General features: G+C 44.3%; 2 protein-coding genes across 2 annotated transcripts in view; one reads left to right on the top strand and one right to left on the bottom strand.

Moving 5' to 3' along the window:
* The window catches only part of LOC144481006 (uncharacterized), a 51071-nt gene extending 30612 nt beyond the window's left edge, over positions 1-20459 (bottom strand). Inside the window, exon 1 of the mRNA XM_078200632.1 lies at positions 19830-20459. Within this exon, the coding sequence (XP_078056758.1) occupies positions 19830-20304 (475 nt within the window). The 5' untranslated portion in view covers positions 20305-20459. The remainder of the gene's footprint in view (positions 1-19829) is intronic.
* Positions 713-1966, top strand: LOC144480674 (uncharacterized). Its single transcript, XM_078200271.1, has one exon. It carries the CDS (start codon positions 788-790, stop codon positions 1964-1966), a length of 1179 nt encoding a protein of 392 aa, XP_078056397.1. The 5' UTR covers positions 713-787.
* Positions 20460-25925: the final 5466 nt, after the last annotated feature.

The raw sequence follows: 25925 nt of genomic DNA, 5'->3' as shown, positions 1-25925 counted from the left end.
CTTCACCTCTGTGTTTACTGCGGAGAGCACCATGGGTGCGAAAGAAATAAGGGAAACAAGTGGTGATGTCTTGGGCACACGCATGTTACTTGGGAGGAGGTATCTGCAGCCTTATAAAAGCAAATTACTGCGGATGCTGGAATCTGAAACCAAGAGAGAAAATGCTGGAAAATCTCAGTAGGTCTGGCAGCATCTGTAAGGAGAGAAAAGAGCTGATGTTTCTTGTCTAGATGACCCTTTGTCAAAGCTCTGAAACATCAGTTCTTTTCTCTCCATGCAGATGCTGCCAGACCTGCTGAGAATGGGGAGAGAGTGTGTGGGGTGGAGATTTACAGCTTTTGGGGAATGAGAGAGGAAAGAATGTTCCATAGAAATTGTCTGTTCTGAATTTCTATCCTGTACTGACACTGATGACTTTTGGAAACTCATTTTCCAGGATATTGAAAGAGGAATCACAGGCTGAAATCTCAAACGTCACGTCAAGACGTGACAGAGTCATATTCCTTGGGAGCTGAATATCATCGGACTTTGAATCCAGAAGGAGAAATGATTGTCCAGTCTGTCGATTTGAAAGGATTTGAAATGTCAGTGTGAGTGAAAAAGCATCAACACACTGCCACACTTGAGTGAGAGTGTTCCACTGCACTGACTAAAGAGCTTTAACCAGTTACACAGCCTGAATAAATATCACACCATTCACAGCGGGTAGAGACTGTAATCTTGTTCTGTGTGTGGACGAAGTTTCAACTAATTGTCCACTCAAGAGACAGGTAAGGACACCTGCACCATGGAGAAACCATGGAAATGTGCAGACTGTGGGAAGGGATACAGATCCCCATCAGAGCTGGAAACTCATCGGCGCAGCCACACTGGGGAGAGACCATTCATCTGCTCTCACTGTCGGGAGGGATTTAATCAGTTATCCCACCTGCAGTCACACCAGCGCGTTCACACTGAGGAGAGGCCATTCACCTGCTCGCAGTGTGGGAAGGGATTCATTCAGTTATCCAGCCTGCAGACACACCAGCAAGTTCACACTGGAGAGAGGCCATTTACCTGCTCTCAGTGTGGGAAGGGATTCACTCGGTCATTCCACCTGCAGAGACACCAGCGAGTTCACACTGGGGAGAGGCCATTCACCTGCTCTCAGTGTGGGAAGAGATTCACTCGGTCATCCCACCTGCAGAGACACCAGCGAGTTCACACTGGGGAGAGGCCATTCACCTGTTTTCAGTGTGGGAAGGGATTCACTCAGTCATCCAACCTGCGGACACACGAACGAGTTCACACTGGGGAGAGACCGTTCACCTGCTCTCAGTGTGGGCAAGAATTCACTCAGTTAGCCGACCTGCAGAGACACCAGCTACGTCACACAGGGGAGAGGCCATTCACCTGCTCTCAGTGTGGGAAGGGATTCACTCAGTCATCCCACCTGCGGATACACCAGCGAGTTCACACTGGGGAGAAACCATTCACCTGCTCTCAGTGTGGGAAGGGATTCACTCAGTCATCTGACCTGCGGACACACCAGCGAGTTCACACAGGAGAGAGGCCGTTCACCTGCTCTCAGTGTGGGGAGGGATTCACTCGGTCAACCCACCTGCAGACACACCAGCGAGTTCACACTGCGGAGAAACCATTCATCTGCTCTCATTGTGGGAAGGGATTCACAAACTCATCTGACCTGCTGACACACCAGCGAGTTCACACAGGGGAGAGGCCGTTCACCTGCTCTCAGTGTGGGAAGGGATTCACTCGGTCAACCCACCTGCGGACACACCAGCGAGTTCACACTGGGGAGAGGCCATTCACCTGCCCTCAGTGTGGGAAGGGATTCACTCAGTCATCTGACCTGCGGATACACCAGCGAGTTCACACTGGCGAGAGACCATTCACCTGCTCTGTATGTGGGAAGGGATTCAGAGTTTCATCCCACCTGCTGAGACACCAACAAGTTCACGAGTGATTCCAGGGGTTGGATTCTGCTGTTATTGTTTCTGCTCTCAGTTACATCCAGGACTGCATTTTGTTCATTCTCACAGTTGGTCAACGGGGAGGGTCAGAGGGTTTCTTTCTGCTGGACTGGCCGGTCTCAGCCTCCAGTGGGCTGATGCTCTTTGAGTCTTTTTGTGAATACCTGGTTTCAAATGTCACAAGGATCACAGAGTGACAGGGTGTTAGGAGGTTTCGAGATATTTAGTCAGAAGAAAACAGAGGTTGGCAGTGCAAAGGTACATTTCTGAATGGAGGGCTGTGACAAGTGACATTCCTCAGGGATCAGTGCTGGGACTTTTGCTGTTTGTAATATATATAAATGATTTGGAGGAAAATGTAACTGGTTTGATTGGTAAGTTTGTGGACAACACAAAGGTTGGTGGAATTGCAGATAGCGATGGGGTCCGACAGAGGATACAGCAGGATATAGATCAGTTGGAGACTTGGGCGGAGAGACGGCAGATGAAGTTGAATCCAGACAATTGTGAGATAATGATGGGAAATATACAGTAAATGGCAGAACCCTTAAGAGTATTCATAGGCAGAGGGATGTGGGTGTACAGGTACACAGGTCATTGAAAGTGGCAACGCAGGTGGAGAAGGTAGTCAAGAAGGCACACGGCATGCTTGCCTTCATCAGCCGGGACATTGAGTTTAAAAATTGGCAAGTCATGTTGCAACTTTATAGAACCTTAGTTAAACCGCACTTGGAATCTCGTGTTCAATTCTGGTCACCACTGTACCAGAAGGATGTGGAGGCTTTGGAGAGGGTACGGAAAATATGTATCAGGATGTTGCCTGGTATGGAGGGCATTAGCTATGAGGAGAGGTTGAAGAAACTTGGTTGGTTCTCAGTGGAACGAAGGAGGTTGAGGGGGGCGACCTGATAGAAGTCTACAAGATTATGAGGGTCATGGACAGAGTGGATAATCAGAAGCTTTTTCCCAGGGTGGAAGAGTCAGTTACTAGGGGCATAGGTTTAAGGTGCGAGGGGCAAGGTTTAAAGGAGATGTACAAGGCAGGTTTTTTACACAGAGGGTGGTGGGTGCCTGGAACTCGTTGCCGGGGACGGTAGTTGAAGAAGATACGACAGTGACTTTTAAGATGTGTCTTGACAAATATATGAATAGCATAGGAATAGAGGGATATGTTCCCGGAAAGGTCGGGGATTTTAGTTCAGACGGGCAGCATGGTTGCTGCAGGCTTGGAGGGCCAAAGGGCTTGTTTCTGTGCTGTAATTTTCTTTGTTCTTCATTCTGTTTGGAACACCCCAAATATCCATCCAATTTCCTTTTTAATTGTTTATTGTCTCTACTTCCTCCACCCTCGTAGGCAGCGAGTTTCAGGTCATTACCATTCGCTGCATCAGAATATTCTTCCTCACATCTCCCCCACTCCCCCCCCCGCCCCCGGCCCGGTCCCCTTGCATCTTTGACCCAAAACAAGAAATCTGTGTCCCCCCTCGTCCTTGTCCCTTCAGCTAATGGGAACAGCTTTTCTTTGTCCACCTTATCTAAACCTGTCAGAATCTTGTCCACTTCTATCAAATCTCCCCTCAACCTCCTTTGCTCCAAGGAGAACAACCCCAGCCTGACATTGACAATAAAGAACAAACTAACAGAATATGTTACTGTCTGAAATCAAATGGGAATGTTTAATTTCTGTTTTAAAGATATTGTGGATATATTGTCCTGGACAATAAAGGAATTGGAATAACTCACCTTGGGTGTGGTTGAATGGAATATATCAATCTGATATCCACCTACAGTCTAGTGAAAGTCTGAAAAATGTACAAAGAACAATACAGCACAGGAACAGGCCCTTCGGCCCTCCAAGCCTGCACTGATCACGTCTTCCTAACTGGACCATCCGTTTGTATCCCTCTATTCCCAGTCTGTTCATGTGGCTATCTCAATAAGTCTTAAATGATCCTAGCGTGTCTGCCTCAACCACCTTGCTTGGTAGTGCATTCCAGGCCCCCACCACCCTCTGTGTAAAATACGTCCCCCGCATATCTGTATTGAACCTTGCCCCCCTTACTTTGAACTTGTGACCCCTTGTGTTTGTCATTTCTGACCTGGGAAAAAGCTTCCAACTGTTCACCCTATCTATGCCCTTCATAATTTTATAAACTTCTATAAGGTCGCCCCCTCAACTTCCGTCTTTCCAGGGAGAACAACCCTAGTTTACTCAATCTCTCCTCATAGCTAATACCCTCCATATTTGGCAACATCCTGGTAAACCTTTTCTGCACTCTCTCCAAAGCCTCCACATCCTTCTGGTAGTGCGGCGACCAGAACTGGACACAGTATTCCAAATGTGGCCTAACCAACGTTCTATGTAACTGCAACATCATATGCCAACTTTTATACTCTATGCCCCATCCAATAAAAGCAAGCATGCCATATGCCTTCTTCGCCCCCCCTTTCCACCTGTGTTGCCACCTTTATGGTTCTGTGGACTTGCGCACCCAGATCCCTCTGCGTGTCTCTGCTCCTGATGGTTCTGCCATTTATTGTATAGCTCCCCCCTGCATTAGATCTACCAAAATGCATCACTTCGCATTCATCTGGAACTCCCACCTACCTGATGAAGGGGCAGCCTGTCCCGAAAGCGAGTGGCTTTTGCTACCAATTAAACCTGTTGGACTTTAACCTGGTGTTGTTAGACTTCTTACTGTGTTTCCCCCAGTCCAACACCGGCATCTCCACATCTTAAATTCCATCTGCCATTTCTCTGCCCAATTTTCCAGCCTATCTATATCCTGCTGTATTCTCTGACAGTGTTCATCACTATCCGCAACTCCAGCAATCTTTGTGTCGTCCGCAGACTTGCTAATCAGCCCAGCGACATCTTCTTCCAAATCATTTATATATATCACAACAGCAGAGGTCCCGGTACAGAGCCCTGCGGAACACCTGAGTCATGATGTGGAGATGCCGGTGTTGGACTGGGGTAAACACAGTAAAAAGTTTAACAACACCAGGTTAAAGTCCAACAGGTTTATTTGGTAGCAAATGCCATTAGCTTTCGGAGCGCTGCTCCTTTCGACCACCTGCTCCATCTGACGAAGGAGCAGCGAACAAACAAAGAACAAAGAACAATACAGCACAGGAACAGGCCCTTCGGCCCTCCACGCCCACGCCGCTCCCTGGTCCAAACTAGACCATTCTTTTGTATCCCTCCATTCCCACTCCGTTCATGTGGCTATCTAGATAAGTCTAAACGTTCCCCGTGTGTCCGCCTCCACCACCTTGCCCGGCAGCGCATTCCAGGCCCCCACCACCCTCTGTGTAAAATATGTCCCTCTGATATCCGTGTTAAACCTCCCCCTCCTCACCTTGAACCTATGACCCCTCGTGAACATCACCACCGATCTGGGAAAAAGCTTCCCACCGTTCACCCTATCTATGCCTTTCATAATTTTATACACCTCTATTAGGTCACCCCTCATCCTCCGTCTTTCCAGTGAGAACAACCCCAGTTTACCCAATCTCTCCTCATAACTAAGCCCTTCCATACCAGGCAACATCCTGGTAAACCTCCTCTGCACTCTCTCTAAAGCCTCCACGTCCTTCTGGTAGTGTGGCGACCAGAACTGGGCGCAGTATTCCAATGCAGCCGAACCAACTTTCTATACAACCGCAACATCAGACCCCAACTTTTATACTCTATGCCCCGTCCTATAAAGGCAAGCATGCCATATGCCTTATTCACTACCTTCTCCACCTGTGACGTCACCTTCAAGGATCTGTGGACTTGCACACCCAGGTCCCTCTGCGTATCTACACCGTTTATGGTTCTGCCATTTATCGTATTGCTCCCCCCTACGTTAGTTCTACCAAAATGCATCACTTCGCATTTATCAGGATTGAACTCCATCTGCCATTTCTTTGCCCAAATTTCCAGCCTATCTATATCCTTCTGTAGCCTCTGACAATGTTCCTCACTGTCTGCGCTCCGAAAGCGAATGGCATTTGCTACCAAATCAACCTGTTGGACTTTAACCTGGTGTTGTTAAAACTCTTACTGTGAACACCCTAGTCACAGACCTCCAATCAGAAAAAGACCCCTCCACTGCTACCCTCTGTCTTCTGTGGCGAAGCCAGTTCTGTACCCATCTAGCTAGTTCACCTTTGATCCCGTGAGATTTAACCTTTTGCACCAGCCTGCCATGAGGGACCTTGTCAAATGCTTTACTAAAATCCATGTAGACGACATCCACGGCCCTTCCCTCGTCAATAATTTTTGTTACCTCCTCAAAAAACTCAACCAAATTTCCCTCGTACAAAACCATGTTGTCTATCGCTAATGAGATTATTCAGTTCTAAATGTGTATAGATCCTATCTCTAAGAATCTTCTCCAACAATTTCCCTACCACGGACGTCAAGCTCACTGGCCTATAATTGCCCGGGTTATCCTTGCTACCCTTCTTAAATAACGGGATCACATTTGCTATCCTCCAATCCTCTGGGACCTCACCTGTGTCCAATGAAGAAACAAAGATTTCTGTCAGAGGCCCAGCAATTTCATCTCTTGTCTCTCTCAGTAACTGGAAGTCCCTTCCTCACAGCACTGTGGGTGTACGTACACCTTAGGCATTGCAGCAGTTCAAGAAGGCACCCTTGGGGTTGACCATGGCCAAGGCAGCGACATACAGCCACATATTCTGTTATAATTGAAGGACTGCAGATTGAATGTGAGGCATTGTGGGACTGGAGTATCTTGACCATATTCCTGTGACTGCCCGGAAACTCATGTGTCTATTTTAGTTTATAATTGAGGATTTCTGGGAATAAGTTAAATGCGGAAATATTAAGTATAGCCTGGAGGAATTTGGAATAACTGAGAATTTTATCCCCAGATAAAGAACAAAGATTTTGCTGGTGTTTGGGTGTAACGTGTTTGGGATTTTAAATCAACAAAGATGTTGCCTCTAAAATCAGTCCTTGGAAGTTGGCTTAAAAAAGGTTAAGTTATAATGAAGAATCTTGTATCTTATTTTAATCAAGGAGTTGTGAGCTTGTAGTGCTCTGTCGCTTTAAGAAGCTATAGCTGCGAGAGAGAATGCTGAGGATTCATTGTTTGAAATTTACGAGCTGTGAGAATCTGTGTGTTTTGTCTGTTTTATGTGGATGTTTGTAGATGTGTTTTATCATTGTTTTGGGCTACATTTGTTAAGGTTTATCTTTCTGGAGAATTAACCTTACCTTGAGTCTTTAATTGAAGGCATTTTTGGGAGTTTAAAAACAGGATCACAAGAACGCTTAAGTAATTAATTTTGGTTATTGTTGTTGTAAAGCACATGCTAAGTTTCTCTGTTTGTGCGTGGATGATATTTGTGGGTTGAACGCTTCAAGCTTTGAGGTTTTCTGTCTGTGATTTAAATCAAACAGATTTTTAAAAAAGGAAGTGTGATGAATAAAACTTTTGTTGTTCAGAAGTTATGAACCTGGAGCCATATTTACTGTCCAGAGACAGGATTCCAGGATATTTTACTAAACATGTGGGAATTTTAATCCGGATACAATTCACCCATGTGAGAATGAGAGTTTTAATTTGTAATGGTTATTTAAAATTTAACACATGTGAAATGATTCTGACCAATCCTGTGTTGGATTGATCTTGGGTTAAACTTCCTGTCAGGTCCAAAGATTTATTCCTGACGCAAGTAACACAAAGAAAAGGAAAATTCTGGAATTGGATACTGAAGAAAAGAGTTTACAAAGAGAGATTATGAAATAGAAATGTTCCCAGATCATGTGGTCATTAGATTAAAACAAAGGAAGAGTGCTGACGTCCATGAGAACTTTTAATCCACCCCATTTCTAACTAAGGGAGTCTAAGTACAAAGAAAGCCCAAGAAAGACCCCCCCAAGGGGGGTCTGGAAAGCATCATGATGGGGGCACCTGTCCATGAGATGATCACAAAGCCCCATAATGCCCAGATACTAATTTTATTGAACCTATGATGTATGTAATCTATCACCATTCTGATTGGATTGTGTCCAGCCGGGATGGGCTGAGTAACTGGATAAGAATTGATGATATTCTGTGTTGGGTGGAGTTGCACATGGTCAGCCCCTGTGGCTTCTCCCCACTGGCATAACTCAATAAACTGTTTGTCGATTGAATCAGGCACAACACACTGGGAAGAGATACAAAGTGCCCTCTCCACTGGAAGCTCATCGGCACAGCCACACTGGGGAGAGGCCGTTCACCTGCTGGGTCTCTGCGAAGGGATTCACTGATTCATCCACTCTGCAGAGACACCAGCAAGTTCACACTGGTGAGAGTGCATTCACCTGCTGTCAGTGTTGGAAGGGATTTACTCGGATATCAAACCTGCAGACACACCAGTGAGATCACACAGGGGAGAGACCATACAGCTGCTGTCAGTGTTGGAAGGGATTTACTCGGATATGAAGCCTGCAGACACACCAGTGAGATCACACAGGGGAGAGACCATACAGCTGCTTTCAGTGTGGGAAGGGATTTACTCGGATATGAAGCCTGCAGACACACCAGTGAGATCACACTGGGGAGAGACCATACAGCTGCTTTCAGTGTGGGAAGGGATTCAGTAAGTCATCCAACCGACAGAAACACCAGCGAGTTCACACTGGGGAGAGGCCATTCACCTGTTCTCAGTGTGGGAAGGGACTTTGTAATTCATCCACCCTGCTGAGACACCAGCGAGTTCACAAGTGAATATGGGCATTAGAGTCTGCTGTTATTGTTTCTGCTCTCAATTACATCCAGGACTGCATTTTGTTCATTCTCACAGTTGGTCAATGGGGAGGGTCGGGGGGTTTCTTTCTGCTGGACTGGCCGGTCTCATGACTTTGCCTCCAGTGGGCTGATGCTCTTTGAGTCTTGTTGCAAATACCTGATTTCAAATTTCACAAGAATGACAGAGTGACCGGGTGTGAGGAAGTTCAGAGATATTTAGTCAGCATTTATTTTTGAAATGCCCCAAATGCCCATCCAATTTCCTTTGTAATTGTTTATTGTCTCCACTTCCTCCACCCTCGCAGGCAGCGAGTTCCAGGTCATTACCATTCGCTGCATCAAAATAATCCCATCATAATCACACCTCCCCCAATTATCAACCTTGCCCTGCCGTATGGCCCTATCCCTCTCCATTGCAATAATGAAAGACACCGAATTGTGGTCACTATCTCCAAAGTGCTCTCCCACAAACAAACCGAACACTTGGTACTGGGTAATGAAACGGGCCAAGTCCAATGTGGCCCCACCTCTTGTCGGCCTATCCACATATTGTGTCAGGAAACCCTCCTGCACACACTGTACAAAAACTGCCCCATCTGAACAATTTGACCTATAAAAGGTTCCAATCAATATTTGGAAAGTTAAAGTCACCCATGACAACTACCTTGTGACTTCCACACCTATCCATAATCTGCTTTGCAATTTCTTCCTCCACATCTCTATTACTATTTGGGGGCCGATAGAAAACTCCGAACAACGTGACCGCTCCTTTCCTATTTCTAACTTCAGCCCATATTACCTCAGTAGGCAGATTCCCCTCGAACTGCCTTTCTGCAGATGTTAAACTATCCTTGATTAACAATGCTACTCCTCCACCTCTTTTACCACCTTCCCTACTCTTACTGAAACATCTATCCCCCGGAACTTCCAACAACCATTCCTGTCCCTGTTCTAACCATGTCTCCGTAATGGCCACAACATCGTAGTCCCAAGTACCAATCCACACTCCAAGTTCACCTGCCTTATTCCAGATGCTCCTTGCATTGAAGTAGACACACTTCAACCCACCTTCCTGTCTGCCGGTACACTCCTGCGACCTTGATACCCTCCTCAGTACCTCACAACACTCAACACTGGCTCCTGGACTACAGCTTGTTTTCCCATTCCCATTTCAAAGTTTATTTTTAGAAAGGTAAAATTATGAATAACACTGATGACTTTCACTCACTCAATTGGGTGACCACCCCAAGTAGAAATGTGAATCTTCCTTGGGGTCCTGAACCAAAGGTAATTTCCCAAAATCCTGCCCCAGGGGCACTCAGTACCTCCACAACTAGAGTCCAACCTGCAAAGCCCAAGATCACTCACAAATCCCACTGAGCATTCTGACACAGCTCTCAGCTACAATACAGGTATAAATGTTATACTGTTAGTCAGAGCACAGAACATTGTTCAAAAATTCCTATCTTGCCTATGTAGGTTTATAATTAAAACTTCACCCAAAGACTTGTCTGTAATCTAGAAACTGTTTGTTCCTCAAACAAGTAAACAACCTTGCTGATATTAGAACCTTGATGTGGAGCATTTGATTAACATGTGATTTTACTCTAATGCAGGGGTGTTACATCTATCACCCCTTTTACTCAATCTATTCATTCACTCTGGCATTTTCCCCCTTTTCCTCATTGGCTTAGCCCAAGGTAGCCAACTTCCATTCCCTTTACAATCTCCTTCTCACAACTAATTTTTAGATATATTTGAAGTGGTATAATTGGATATAAAAGCAGTGATAACATATAATTGCTGTATAAGTTGCATAGATTCAAAAAGATTCTCAAGCTGTCCCTTAACCTGCTCCATCTTGTAATAATTCTTATTCAGTATTATTTCTCCCTCGCCTTTATTTGTCCCAGTCCAAAATTCCATTTACTTTAATTTGTTCTTACAGTCAGTTTCTCTGGAGTCTGTGTCAGTGCCTTGATCATTTCAAAATGATTTCTTACTCTTCAGGCCATATTAACCATTTCATGTCACGCTGTTAGTCAAGCAGCTGAGAAAGTCCCATTTGAATCATAGAATCATTACAGTGCAGAAGGAGGCCATTTGGCCCATCGTGTCTGCACCGACCACAATCCCATCCGGGCCCTATCCCCAAAACCCCATTTATTTACCCTGCTAGTCCGCCTGACGCTAAGAAGCAATTTACGATGGCCAATCAACCTAACCTGCATGTCTTTAGAGTGTGGGAGGAAACCGGAGCACCTGGAGGAAACCCACGCAGATACGGAGAGATTGTGCAAACTCCACACAGACAGTGACCCGAGGCCAGAATTGAACCCGGGTCCTTGGTGCTATGACGAAGCACTGCTAACCATTGTGCCACCGTGCCACACTTCATTCTTCAATACAGCTGCACTGTGCACTCTCGGATGTTAGTTCATTCACAACTTACAAACCAATTCTGCAATCTCACATCAGTCTTCCAATTCCTCCTTTAATTCTCTGTTGGAGTCTCACATTCATAAGCCATCTTCACACATTTCCCTACATGTTAAATGTTGTCTCTCATGTTGTTGTTATGAACCAGACATGTACTTTGTCTTGCTTGTTGTTATCTCTCTGTCCTCTCCCACAAATCCTTGTTGTGTATTTGTGAAAGGTTTATCAGGTCTATAGCGATGGTGCTGGGTATTTTACCAATCATCATCCTGAATTCCACTCTCTTTCAAAGGATGCACCATCCAATAATTCTGCTGGAAACTTCAAAAGAAAGTCAAAAGCCGGGGTCAAATGGGTTATCCATCTCAACCTATTTGCTGATTTCCCCCTGTAGAATCCCAATGTCTCAGATGGTGGCCAGATTATAAAATTCACTTCTCTCAAATAGTTCATGGACAAAGAAACAAACAAGGGGTGGCACGGTGGCTCGCACTGCTGCCTCACAGCACCAGGGATCTGGGTTTGATTCCCGGCTTGGGTCCCTGTCTGTGTGGAGTTTGCACATTTTCCCCGTGTCTGCGTGGGTTTCCTCCGGGTGCTCCGGTTTCCTCCCAAAGACTGAAAGACGTGCTGGTTAGGAGCTTTGTCCCAAACAGGTGCCGGAATGTGGTGACTAGGGGAATTTCACAGTAACGTCATTGCAATAAGCCTTACTTGTGACACTAATAAATAAACTTTAAATATCTCCAAGGAAAAGCTGTCACCTCGTCTATACTTCCCCTTTACCAGAATGCTCCATACCCGAATGTATGCATTCCTTTAAACTGCACTTTCCGGAGTTCTGGAGAATCTTTTAAAACATGAAATATACTCATAATATCTTTAAAAAGAAACCGAACATTTCACAGTAACTTCATTGCAGTGTTAATGCAAGTCTAGTTGTGACACTAATAAATAAACTTTAAAAACTTTAAGAATATTTGAAGTCAAAGTTTATTCATTAGTCACAAGTAGGCTTACATTCACACTGCAATGAAGTTACTGCGAAAATCCCTTAGTCGCCACACTCCGGCGCCTGCTCTGGCACACTGCGGGAGAATTTAGCATGGCCAATGCACCTAACCAGCATGTCTTTTCAACTGTGGGAGGAAACTGGAGCACCCGGAGTAAATCCACGCAGACACAGGGAGAACGTGCAGACTCCGCCCAGACAGTGACCCAAGTCAGGAATCGAACCTGGTCCCTGGCCTATTTGCTACCAAATAAACCTGTTGGACTTTAACCTGGTGTTGTGAGACTTCTTACTGTGAGGCAGCCGTGAGAACCATTGTGCCACCATGCTGCCCCAAATTTGTGTTTGATTCCAGGCATTATCAACTTTGTTCTTTCCCTTAAACAACAGGTGATTTCCATTTTCAATGCTTGAAATAGCAACTCACGTCAGATGTTTATCAATTCCAATATCCGAAGCAGGCTTGGTGGCTTTCTGAAAATTAAAGTCTTTTACTCTCTGCTTTAATTCTCAAAACTGTTGACTTCACTCAGAGCTGGAAACCATCATCACCTGTTTAAAAAACACAAACAATCGATCTGGCTCTGGCCAAGATCCCAGTGAGTTAATGTGTCCAAGTATAGGTTACATTAAAAAACAAAGGCTGTGTGGAGATTTATAAAAATCAGCTGTCTGCTGAAAGGGTTAACTTCTCTGTGGAACCGAGCGAGGCGGGGAGTGGGCAGAGGAAACTTGGCAATTGTGTCAACTTACATAATTTAAAAAACTTCTCTCATGTTATTTTCTTCAATTTTGTTCAAATTTCATCTCTTTTCTCTGTCCTTTTTTGAACACCAATTTCAATTTAGAATATTTTCCACTTAATCAGAGTTGAAAGAAATACTTTGTGAAAAATGTTGTTAACCGAATCTCAACAATTTTAACTCGGATGTTTTGGAAAGTTGGAACTGGTTTGCTGCCAAACTGCAGCCTTATCTTTGTGTTTTGGGAGCAAATTGGCCTTCACAATTCTAACCTTGAACAACTTAATTTCAAACCCAAATACATTCCTTTCACATTTTAGTACACTCTGAATTTATTTCAAACAGAAACACACGGCAGTTCAAATTAAATTAATTTTTATTCCCTTTCCAAACTAATTCTTCGAATCTATGATGCTTTCAAACAACGCCCTGCCTCAACAATTATGACTCAAATGTACAGTATTCCTTCAACTGGGCAAACAAACTTGGAGTAAGCGTTGTGGATCATGATGGTGCAGAAGTCATGGCTAACCTCACACACCTGCATTCCCTTATCACACAGGAGAGGCAGAGGAGAGGGGGGAGTGCTTTCAGTGATTCTTTTTTTTTGGAGAAAACAACAACACCTGCTCGCTGGTGACTGATTTGTGTCTCAGGTTGTTTGATGTTAGCTAAACACGGGGAGTGGTCTGTCTCAGGGAGGTGTCACTTTGTGGCTGAATTAACTTCCTCAAAGTCCCCATTGCATTTTCTAACTCTTCACTTGATCTGATATTTTCTGACTGTAAATCAATATCTTGTTCCAGAGTTTGGCCGAACAGCAGTAGATTTTTCTGAGCTCCACTCACCCTATCATCTGCCCCCTGTTCCCAATGTAACTGATTGTCCAGGTCAGACGTGCTCTCCTGCCAGCAATCAGCTCCATTCTGCAGCTTATCCACCAGTTCCCTCAACTCTTTATATTTTGTACTCAGCTGTGAGGCAACAGGTTTCCAATGTAACTGGAAATTAATTTATTCTGGACTTTTTCCAACTCGCTATTTCCTTTCTGAATCTCTTTAGAAAACCTATCAAGGACCCGCTCGTAATCTCCGTCACATTCTTCTCCACCTCCCAGGGTATCTTTTGCTCCTGATGCCCTTGACTCCGTTGTCAATCTGTCAGTCACATTGTAGCAGATGCCAAAGCCATTGTTGTATTTGTTTTTTTGAGGCAGCAGTGCTAACCACTGTGCCACTGGATGGAATGCTGGCACAGTGGAGAGAAACATAGAGACTAGAAGCAGGAGTAGGCCATTCGGCCCTTTGAGCCTGCTCCACCATTCATCTTGATCATGGCTGATCATCGAATTCAATTTCCTGATTCCCCCATTCTTTCCAGATCCCTTGATCCTTTTAGCCCCAAGAGCTATATCTCATATCTTCTTGAAATCAGACAATGTTTTGGCCTCAACGATGGGGTGACATGGTGGCACAGTGGTTAGCACTGCTGCCTCACAGCGCCAGGGACCCATTTAATTCCAGCCTTGGGTGAATGTCTGTGTGGAGTTCGCATGTTCTCCCTGTGTCTGCGTGAGCTTCCTCCGGGTGCTCCAGTTTCCACCCACAGACCAAAGATGCCCAGGTTCAGTGGATTTGCAATATTGAATTCCCTCTTAGTATCCCAAGCTGTGTGGGTTAGGTAGGTTAGCCATGGTAAATGTGTGAGATTACAGGGACAGGGCAGGGGAGAGGGCCTGGGTAAGGTGCTCTGTTACAGAGATGGTGCAGACTCGATGGTCCGAATGGTCCCTTCTGCACTGGAGGGATTCTATGATTCAATGAACACAGGAATGGTCAGAATTATTTCACATGTCCCAAATTTTAAATAACCGTTACAATTAAAATTCTCTCATACTCACATGTGTGAATTTGAATCTGGATTCAAATTCCCACAAGTTTAGCAAAGTATCCTGGAATCATGTCTCTGGCCAGTGAATGTGGCTCTAGGTTCACAACTTTTGTGAAAAAAGCTTCATTAATTACACGTCCTTTATTTAAATCTGTTTGATTTAAATCACAGACAGAAAACCTGAAAGCTTGAAGCATTCAACCCACAAATATCATCCACACACAAGCAGAGAAACTTAGCATGTGCTTTACAACAATAACCAAAATTAATTCCTTAAGCGTTCTTGAGGTTCTGTTTCTAAACTTCCAGAAATGCCTTTAATTAAAGACTCAAGAGAAGGTTAATTCTCCAGAAAGATAAACCTTAACAAATGTAGCCCAAAACAATAATAAAACACATCTACAAACATCCACATAAAACAAATGAAACACAGATTCTCACAGCTCGTAAATTTCAAATAATGAATCCTCAGCATTCTCTCTCGCAGCTATAGCTTCTTAAAGCGACAGAGCACCACAAACGTTTCACAATATACATTGATGATTTGGAAGAAGGAACTGAAGGCACTGTTGCTAAGTTTGCAGGTGATACAAAGATATGTAGAGGGACAGGTAGTATTGAGGGAGCAGGGGGGCTGCAGAAGGACTTTGATGGGCTCGGAGAGTGGGCAAAGAAGTGGCAGGTGGAATACAATGTGGAAAAGTGTGAGATTATGCACTTGGGGAGGAGGAATGGAGGCATCGACTATTTCCTAAATGGGGAAATGCTTCGGCAATCAGAACAAAGGGACTTGGGAGTCATTGTTCAAGATTCTCTTAAAGTTAACGTGCAGGTTTAGTTGGCAGTTTGGAAGGCAGATGCAATGTTAGCATTCATGTCAAGAGGGTTAGAATACAAGAGCAGCAATGTACTTCTTAAACTGTATAAGGCTCTGGTCAGACCCCATTTGGAGTATTGTGAGCAGTTTTGAGCCCGACATCTCAGGAAGGATATGCTGGTCTTGGAAAGGGTCTGGAGGAGCTTCACAAGAATGATCTCTGGAATGAAGAGCTTATCGTCGTATGAAGAATGGTTGAGGACTCCGGGCCTGCACTCATTGGAGTTTAGAAGGATGAGGGGAGATCTTATTGAAATTTATTGGGAAAAAACTAGAACCAGAGGGCACAACCTCAGGCTAAAGGGATGATCCTTTAAAACAGAGATGAGGAGGAGTTTCTTCAGCCAGAGAGTGGTGAATCTTTGGAACTCTTTGCCGCAGAAGGCTGTGAAGGTCAGTTCATTGAGTGTCTGTAAGACAGAGATAGATAGGTTCTTGATTAATAAGGGGATCAGGGGTTATGGAGAAAAGGCAGGAGAATGAGGATGAGAAAAATATCAGCCATGATTGAATGGCGGAGCAGACTCGATGGGTCTGGTGGCCTATTTCTGCTCCGATGTCTTATGGTCTAAGCTCACAACTCCTTGATTCAAATAAGACACAAGAGCCTTAATTCCCCTTCATTATAACTTAAACTTTTTTTAGCCAACTTCCAAGGCCTGATTTTATCGGAAACATCAAGTCTTTGTTGATTTAAAATCCCAAACATGTTGCCAGCTGCAAAATCTTTGTTCTTTATCTGGGGTTGAGGTGACAACACGATAAAATCCTCACAGTTCTTCCAAATTCATCCAGGCTCTGCTTAAAATTTACACTTTTAACTGTTTCCCATAAATCCTCAATCAAAAACTAAAATAGACACATGAGTTTCCAGGTGATTTACAAAGAAATGAACTGTCTGCTGAAAGGGTTAACTTTTCTACAGAACCTAAAGGGGTTGGGAGTGAGCAGAAAAAACTTGGCCCACAATTACTTCACTTTACATATGATGGGGGTTTTTCTCAGAGGCTAAGTATTGGGCTGAACCCAGTTAATACAAAGATTTGCAAAAGACAGTATACTGGTTAAAGGCATTACTTATTGAGAAAGGCAGCTGGGCAGTCCAATTCCTTTCTAAAGTTACAATACATTGGCCGTGTAGTTATACTATTTTGAAAGTTCATTTCACCCGCCCACTCTGTCATCCTAACTGGATGCTCCAATCATGTTTGTGCACAATATTTACCTTGGCCAATAACATCCTTTCTTCTGGAAGAATGGGAATTCATTGGTCTGTAGAATCTGATAGTTCCTGCCCACTGTTACTTTGCAACATCCACTTACGTAGGTCCATAGGGTTCAAAGGTTGCTTTCTGACTGACTCTCAGCACGGGCGGCACGGTGGCACAGTGGTTAGCACTGCTGCCTCACAGCGCCAGGGACCCGAGTTCGATTCCCGGCTTGGGTCACTGGCTGTGTGGAGTTTGCACATTCTCCCTGTGTCTGCGTGGGTTTCCTCCGGGTGCTCAGGTTTTCTCCCATGATCCAAAGATGTGCTGGTTAAATGGATTGGACATGCTAAATTGCCCCTTAGTGTCAGGGGGACTAGCGAGGGTAAATGGGGATAGGGCCTGGGTGGGATTGTGGTTGGCGCAGACTCGATGGGCCAAATGGCCTCCTTCTGCACTGTAGGATTCTGTGACTCTGTGATAACTTCTATTACATAGCTTATAGGGTTCAAAAGTTCCTTTCACTGTCTGCTGAGCCATCCCTTATCAGTAAAAAATGAATAATTCTATTCATTCTAATGTCTGGGAAGCGCGTATTTTCTATAACTCATACTGATAAAAACTGTGTTCTGTGGCTTCACTGTTCTGAAAGAATGTGGCCTGTCTCACTCAGCTTTTATCCCATTATGCTTCAGGGCAGTCTGCAGTTTGGCCAAGGTATACATTTTAGTACAAAAAGTACATATTTATATCTGAAATACATGTTTAAATTCTCTACCAGTGGCTATATGTGTCTCTATGCAGACAGTACCTTTGTATAATATAAATAAGGCACATTGTGATCCTTATTCTAGGTTAGTCTAAGTCAGTCCACCCTGTTTCAATAGCCTTTATTAGTTTTTAATCTCAAGGTATTCTGAACCCCTCTAACAAAATAACTTTAAAAAACTTAAAGTTTATAATTAGTCTCAAGTAAGCTTACATTAACACTGCAATGAAGTTACTGTGAAAAATCCCCTCTCTAACAACAAAAGAAACTTGATTTTAAACTTCATCTATTAATTGTTTTGTTATATTCCTCAACCTATTTTAATTTGATCAGTTTTTTGTTAGGGATGGGTAATTTCTATTCTTTATAAACTGGTTCACTCATTTTGTTAATTCTACACGGGCTCGGAGAATCAGAACCCAGACTCTATCATCCATATCCTTTTTCTCCTTTTGTCACCACTTTCTCTCTGTTTTGCAGGAGGGTCGTGGGGATTCCAATCAGACCAAATCATTTATTATAAAAGTAAAACAAAAACAGAAAATGCTGGAAAATCCCAGCAGATCTGACAGCATCTGTAGGGAGAGAATCGAGCAAACGTTTCAAGTCTGGATGACCCTTCATGAGAGCTCCTATGAAGTGTCATTTAGACTCAAAATGTTGGCTCGATTCTCAAATCATTTTATCGATAAGTTTCTTGCTCTTAGTTTCCAAAGGACAGGTAAGAGACCTGTCCAGTCCCCACTGGAGCTCTGATTTTTCACTGGCCATGCTTGGGTAAGATTATAACCATTAGAATCCACTCTTAGAGGTCCCCTTTTCAGTCCAGTGCTACTTGGAGTATACCGTCACTTCACCGACTATCAGGTCACAAGTCCCTCACAGTTATCACAAATTTATGATAAAATAATTTAAACATGCCTGAGAATGCTTCTTAACTGCTTAGTCAGCTTCCTACCCCCGTTTGTTGATTAGTCAGCCCCCTTTTTCACAGATTCCAGGATCTCAGCTGCTGAACACCAGCCGGTCCTGCAATAATCTCATAGAATCTCTACAGTGCAGAAGGAGGCCATTCGGCCCATCAAGTCTGCACCAACCACAATCCCACCGACCCTATCCCCATAATCCCATGCATTTACCCTCGCAAGACCCCCTGACACGAAGGGGCAATTTAGCATGGCCAATCCACCTAACCCGTACTTCTTTGTACTGTGGAAGAAAACCGGAGCACCTGGAGGAAACCTACACAGACACGGGGAGAATGTGCAAACTCTACACAGACAGTGACCCAAGCTGGGAATAAAACCCGGGTTCCTGGCGCTGTGAGGCAGCAGTGCTAACCACAGTACCACCGTGCCGCCCCAGCTTAATTCTAACTCATTCTGAGTAAATATTCTCACCAGGTCCTCTGTTGGGGCCTTGCTAAGCAGCTTTAATGGTTCGTGATTGCAGAAACTGAGCAGTCACAGGAATGTGGTCAAGATAGTCCAGTCCCATAATGCCTCACATTCAATCTGCTGTCCTTCAATTATAACAGAATATGTGGCTGTATGTAGCTGCCTCGGCCGTGGTCAACCCCAACACTGCCTTCTTGAACTGCTACAATGCCTGAGGTGTAAGTACACCCACAGTGCTGTTAGGGTGGGATTTCCAGCTACACATTCCAGACTTTCACTGGACTGTAGGTGGATACCAGATTGATATATTCCATTCAACCACTCCCAAGGTGAGTTATTCCAATTCCTTTATTGTCCAGGACAATATATTCACAATATCTTCAAAACAGAAATTAAACATTCCCATTTGATTTCAGGTATTAACATATTCTGTTAGCTTGTTCTTTATTGTCAATGTCAGGCTGGGGTTGTTCCTCTTGGAGAAAAGGAGGTTGAGGGGAGATTTGATAGAGGTGACAAGATTCTGACAGGTTTAGATAAGGTGGACAAAGAAAAGGTGTTCCCATTTGCTAATGGGACAAGGATGAGGGGGACACAGATTTATGGTTTTGGGTCAGAGATGCAGGGGGGTCACCCTCCGACCCTCCCCATTGACCAACTGTGAGAATGAACAAAATGCAGTCCTGGATGTAATTGAGAGCAGAAACAATAACAGCAGAATCCAACCTCTGGAATCACTCGTGAACTCGCTGGTGTCTCAACAGGTGGGATGACTGAGCGAATCCCTTCCCACACTGAGGGCAGGTGAATGTCCTCTCCCCAGTATGAATGTGCTCATGTGCCCGCAGGTTGGATGAACAAGCGAATCCCTTCCCACACTGAGAGCAGATGAATGGCCTCTCCCCAGTGTGAACTCGCTGGTGTATCTGCAGGTCAGATGACCGAGTGAATCCCTTCCCACACTGAGAGCAGGTGAACGGCTTCTCCCCAGTGTGAACTCGCTGGTGCCTCCGCAGACTGGATAAATGACTGAATCTCTCCCCACACTGAAAACACGTGAACAGCCTCTCCCCAGTGTGAACTCGCTGGTGTGTCAGCAGGTTGAATGACTGAATGAATCCCTCCCCACACTGAGAGCACATGAATGGTCTCTCCCCAGTGTGGTTGCGCCGATGAGCTTCCAGCTCATTTGGGTATCTGTATCTCTTCCCACAGTCCCCACATTTCCATGGTTTCTCCATGGTGCAGGTGTCCTTGCCTCTCTCTTGGGTGGACAATCAATTGAAGCCTCGTCCACACACAGAACACGGGTACAGTCTCTCCCTGCTGTGAATGGTGTGATATTTATTCAGGCTGTGTGACTGGTTAAAGCTCTTTAGTCCGTGCATTGGAACACTCTCACTCGAGTGTGGCAGTGTGTTGGTGCTTTTCCAGTCACACTGATGTTTGAAATATTTTCAAATCGACAGACTGGACAATCATTTCTCCTTCCAGATTCAAAGGCTGATGATATTCAGCTCCCAAGGAATATGACTCTGTCAGATCTAGACGTGACGTTTGAGATTTCGGGCTGTGATTCCTCTTTCCATGTCCTGTGAAATGAGTTTACAAAAGTCATCAGTGTCAGGACAGGATAGAAAGTCAGAACAGGATTCTATTTAAAAATGAAAGTGGATGGGCACTTGAAGGAAATAAACTTTCAGGAGAATGGGGATTTCGAGTGGGAATGGGACTGGAATGTTATACAGAGAGTCAGCATGGAATCGAGTTACCAAATTGATTCCATTCCATTCTTCTGTGCTGTAATGACTTTATGACTGGAAATGTATAACTTCGCTACAGGATTATATTACAATGCAAGAAATAATACTAAATGTATTTTATTACAGAAACATAAATAATATATCTAATCTGGGTACCATATAATAACACTAGACATATCTCTGTCCTGTATTAATTTACTGTCCCCTTAAATGTCAGCCATCTCCTGCCCTTTAATTGTGAACATTCGGAAAGAGACCATCCTTTTAGACAGAAAGAAGATTAACGTTTCAGGGTGGGCAGAATGAATTACAGGGAATAAAAATGTCTCAGATTTTGTTGGTTAATATAAGCTCAGAAGTGGAAGGGAAATGATCTCCAGTGGAAGAGAAACAGTTCCTGAACATTGTAAGACTAAGCTGGTAAATCAGCAGTGAATAGAGTTGTGAAGTGGGAAAAACCTCATCAAGACATAGCTTGCGGAAATAATAGTTAAAACACACCCATTATTAGAGGCAGAGGAAGGTAGACAATGGCAGAGAGCTGATCAGGGAGGGCAGAGGTGAAACAGAGAAATGGATGGCCGTTTAAAAATCCATAAAAAGCATGGTTAGCAAGTTTGCAGACAATACTAAATTAGGAGGTATCGCTGATAGTGAAGAAGGTTATCAAAAATTACAGGGGGATCTTGATCAGTTGATCGGTTAGGGAAGTGGGCCGCTGATTGGCAAATGGATTTCAGTACAAATAATACAGAGTACAGAGGCACAACCTCAGGCTAAAGGGACAATCCTTTAAAACAGAGATAAGGAGGAATTTCTTCAGCCAGAGAGTGGTGAATTTGTGGAACTCTTTGCCGCAGAAGGCTGTGGAGGCCGGGTCATTGACTGTCTTTAAGACAGAGATAGATAGGTTCTTGATTAATAAGGGGATCAGGGGAGATGGGGAAAAGGCAGGAAAATGGGGGTGAGAAAAATATCAGCCATGATTGAATGGCGGAGCAGACTCGATGGGCCGAGTGGCCTAATTCTGCTCCGATGTCTTATGGTCTTAAGTGTGAGTGTTGCATTTTGGAAAGTCAAACCAGGGTAGGACTTATACAGTGAATGGTAAGGCCCTGGGGAGTGTTGAGGAATAGAGGAACCCAGGAATACAAGTATATCGTTCGTTGAAAGTGATGTCACAGGTAGACAGAGTGGTGAAGAAGGCATTTAGCACACTGGCCTTCATCAGTCAGGGCACTGAGTATAGGAGTTGGGACATTATGTTATAGTTGTATGAGTCGTTGGTGAGGCTGCACTTGGAGTATTGTGTACAGTTTTTGTAACCCTGTCATAGGAAAGACATTGATAAACTGGAAAGTGTGCAAAGAAGATTTATGAGGATGTTGCCGGGACTAATGGGTCTGAGTGATCATGAGAGGTTGGACAGGCTCGGGTTTATTCCTTCGAACGTAGGAGAGTGTGGGGTAACTATATTGAGATGTATTAAATCATGGGGGCATAGATAGGATGAACCCACATTGTCTTTTTGCCAGGGTCGGGGAATTGAAAACTAGAGGGCATAGATTTAAGATGAGAGGGGAAAGATTAAAAGGGACCCGAGGGGCAACTTCTTCATGCAGAGGGTGATGTGTACATGGAATGAGCTGCCAGAGAAAGTGGTTGAGGCAGGTTTAAACATTTAAAAAGCATAAGTACATGAATTGGAAAGGATGAGAGGGATATGAGTCAAACATGGGCAATTGGGACTAGCTGGGAGGGCACCATGGTTGGCATGGATCAGTTGGGTTTCAGGGCCTGTTTCCGTGCTGTATTGCTCTATGACTCTATGTGCTGGCTGCATCAGCATCTACTGCCCATAACTCATTGCCCTTGAACTGAGTGGCTTGCATTGCTGGGGGATGTGGTAGATTTCCTTCTTTAAAGGACATTATTAAATTGGTTGGATTTTTACAACAATTGTCATCAATGGAATTCTAATTCTAGATTTTTACTGAATTCAAATTTCAACATCTGCCACTGTGGGATTCGAACTCAGGGTTCACAGTGCATTGCCCTGGATCCCTGTATTACTAATCCAATAACACTATCACTGCACCATTGCCTCCCCATCCATGGTAAAGGAGTCACAATAGCCTGAGATCCATGGAATCAGAGCATGCTCTAAATTTAAATTAATGCTCACTAACACTCACCTAAAAACAATTTCACTGTTTTCACATTTTTAAATCTGTTGCAGCTGAAAAGATCTCAGAGAGATTGGTGTCTGGGAAAAATGTTGCCATCTTCAAATCTTCTCCCTGTAAATGAGGAAAGTTATAGGTGTAATTCAAGGTTAGAAATTCAAGACAGACAAACATTTCTTTTGGTCTGAGTTTGCTGTGTGTAAATCTTTCCCTTCTAACCCCCTGTAAAAGGAGTTTCCAAAATCCATCAGCATCTGTCCAGAACAGAAATTCAAAACATTCTCTCCTCCTTTAACCTGGCACAGAATTACTTTAGCTGGGACAAAATTGCAGTGGAGGCAGTTCAGAGAAGATCCAGTTGGTTGATTCCTGAAATGAGGAGTTTTATCTTTCAGGTTGAGCAGTTTGGGCCTGTACTCTTTGGAGTTTTGAAGACTGAGAAGTAATCTTGATGAAATATCTGGGAATTTAAGGGCGGCATGGTGGTTAGTACTGCTGCCTCACAGCGCCAAGGTCCCAGGTTCAATTCCGGCCTTGGGTCACTGTCTGTATAGAGTTTGCACATTCTCCCCATGTCTGCGGGGGTTTCCTCCAGGTGCTCTGGTTTCCTCCCACAGTCCAAAGACGGGTTGGCCATACTAAATTGACCCTCGTGTCAGGGGGATTAGCAGGGTAAATGCAGGGGTTGTGGGGATGGGGCCTGGGTGGGATTGTGATCGGTACAGACTCGATGGGCCGAATGGCCTCCTTCTGCACTGTAGGGATTCTATGATTTATATGATATAAGGTGCTTGACAAGGTAGATGCTGAGAGGATGTTTCCTCTGGTGTGGGAATCAAGTAAAAATAAAGGATCTCAAATGTAAGATGAAGAGAGATCTTTTCTCTCAGCGGGTTGTTGATCTTTGGAACTCTGTCTTCACCAGTGAGGATTGGAGGCAGGTCATTGAATATATTCAAAGCTGAGGTTTTGATCCACAAGAAAGTCAAGGGTATGGACGGGGTGGGGGAGCAAAGTAGACATGATCTTATTGAATGATGCAGCAGGCTCGATGGGCCGAATGACGGGCTCCTGTTCCGAATTCTTATTCCGATGTGCTTGGATAGCTGCGCATGCGCCCTGCTCCCTATTGTCCCTCTGAAGACAGAGGTTCTGAACCAGCCCCTGAAACCACGCCCATTGTGACCCGTCACCGACAGCAGCGCATGCGCTCCGTCTCCGCTAAAACAAGATGGTGGCCGATAACCGGGGCCTGTTCCCGAGATAAAAGCCTGGGAGCTGTAAACCAGGGGCCTGCAGTGTCTTATTCGGGCCGTGCGGCCTACAGCGGATGTTTGTGAAGCCATAACTCCCTCTCTACCCCGACTCCCGGCTCCATTTCTCCCGCAGCCCCACCGACTCACCCACTGAAAAAAGCGTCTCCCGCACTCACAGGGCTACGAGCAAAGTGACACTGCGCACGCTCCAGAAATAGCACTGCGCCTGCGCAATGGGCTCCTGTGGAATGAATAGGACACTTTCCCACCCGCAGGGGCACCTGGGAATTAATGGCGTCATTATCAAAGACAATAATAGAAAATTATCTTGTGCAATTAAGATCAATTAATTTTTAAAAATGTATTTCTCGGAATTTGCGCGCTGCCATTCTCTATTTCTAAAATTGATTTCAACCAGTGGTCTCCTGTGGGAATACCCCTACTTTTTAAACTTTTCACTCTGCTCTCCTGAAGATGCTCATACTGGTTGGGTAAATCCCACAGAGACTGGTTTCTTTCACTTTCTTTCTCCTGATGCTGAATATTCTGTTTTATGGAATGATACATCACAGATGGGAACAATTTGGCCCATCCTGCCCAACCTCTTTAAGATCTATCCAATTAATTCCACAGCCCTGCTGGCAGAGTCAGAACAATATATATTTTCTGCAGCACTGCAGCAGGTGAATGGAAAAGGTTTTCCAGTTGTATATTTCTCAGACACACTCACCTCTGGAAAGATCAATTGGCCTGTGTACTAGGCATATATTAACGTTCCACTTAAAATTAAAACAGAAAATTTAAAGAGCAGTTACCAGGGCCGGATTTATTGTCAAACTGATGATGCCATTAGAAAAGAGCCAGCTATCCAAGAAGTCACTCAAAGTATTGAATCAAACAAAATTGATCAAAGATTCAGATAAAACATTCTGTTTTCTAACATGGTGCTGTGATTTTATGTGATGGTTTCAATGTTCTCACAATTACCTGGTGTGGTCTGGGTTTATTTTATACTCATTCCCATCACTGTCCATGAAACACATTACATGCACTCTGATTCTCCATCCCATCAGAGACAATTCAATCACTGACCGGAAATTAGGGTTTTTAACAACAGCTCTGACAACCGAGAATGCACCGTGAGGCAAAATTAACCCTAGCTGACAAATTCCAGACAGTGAACATTATCTCCCAGACCCAAGTATAAACCAGTAAACATTATCCCCCAAGATCCGAATATAAAACAGTGAACATTATTCCCCCAGACCCGAATATAAAAGAGTGAACATTATCCCCCCCAGACCCGAATATAAAACAGTGAATATTATCCCCCCCAGACTCGAATATAAAACAGTGAATATTATCCCCCAGACCTGAATATAAAAGTGAACATTATCCCCCAGACCTGAATATAAAACAGTGAACATTATCCCCAGACCCGAATATAAAAGAGTGAACATTATCCCCCAGATCCGAATATAAAATAATGAGCATTATCCCCCCCACACTTGAATACAAAATTGTCCTGATGGATTCAGACAGCATTATCACAATATTCCAAATGTGTTTTTTCCAGGAATAGATTCAGCGGCTGCATCACTGAAGACCAGAGATACTCTCCTCAAACTCGGCTCATGTGAGGAATCCCGGCACGGTA

Source organism: Mustelus asterias, chromosome 30 (genome assembly GCF_964213995.1).
Source record: "Mustelus asterias chromosome 30, sMusAst1.hap1.1, whole genome shotgun sequence".
NCBI lineage: Eukaryota > Metazoa > Chordata > Chondrichthyes > Carcharhiniformes > Triakidae > Mustelus > Mustelus asterias.
This window is presented reverse-complemented; position numbering and strand designations above follow the sequence as displayed.

What these genes read in the sequence shown, in the direction of transcription:
- LOC144480674 (XM_078200271.1), top strand. Translation starts at nt 788, where the DNA reads ATGGAGAAACCATGGAAATGTGCAGACTGTGGGAAGGGATACAGATCC.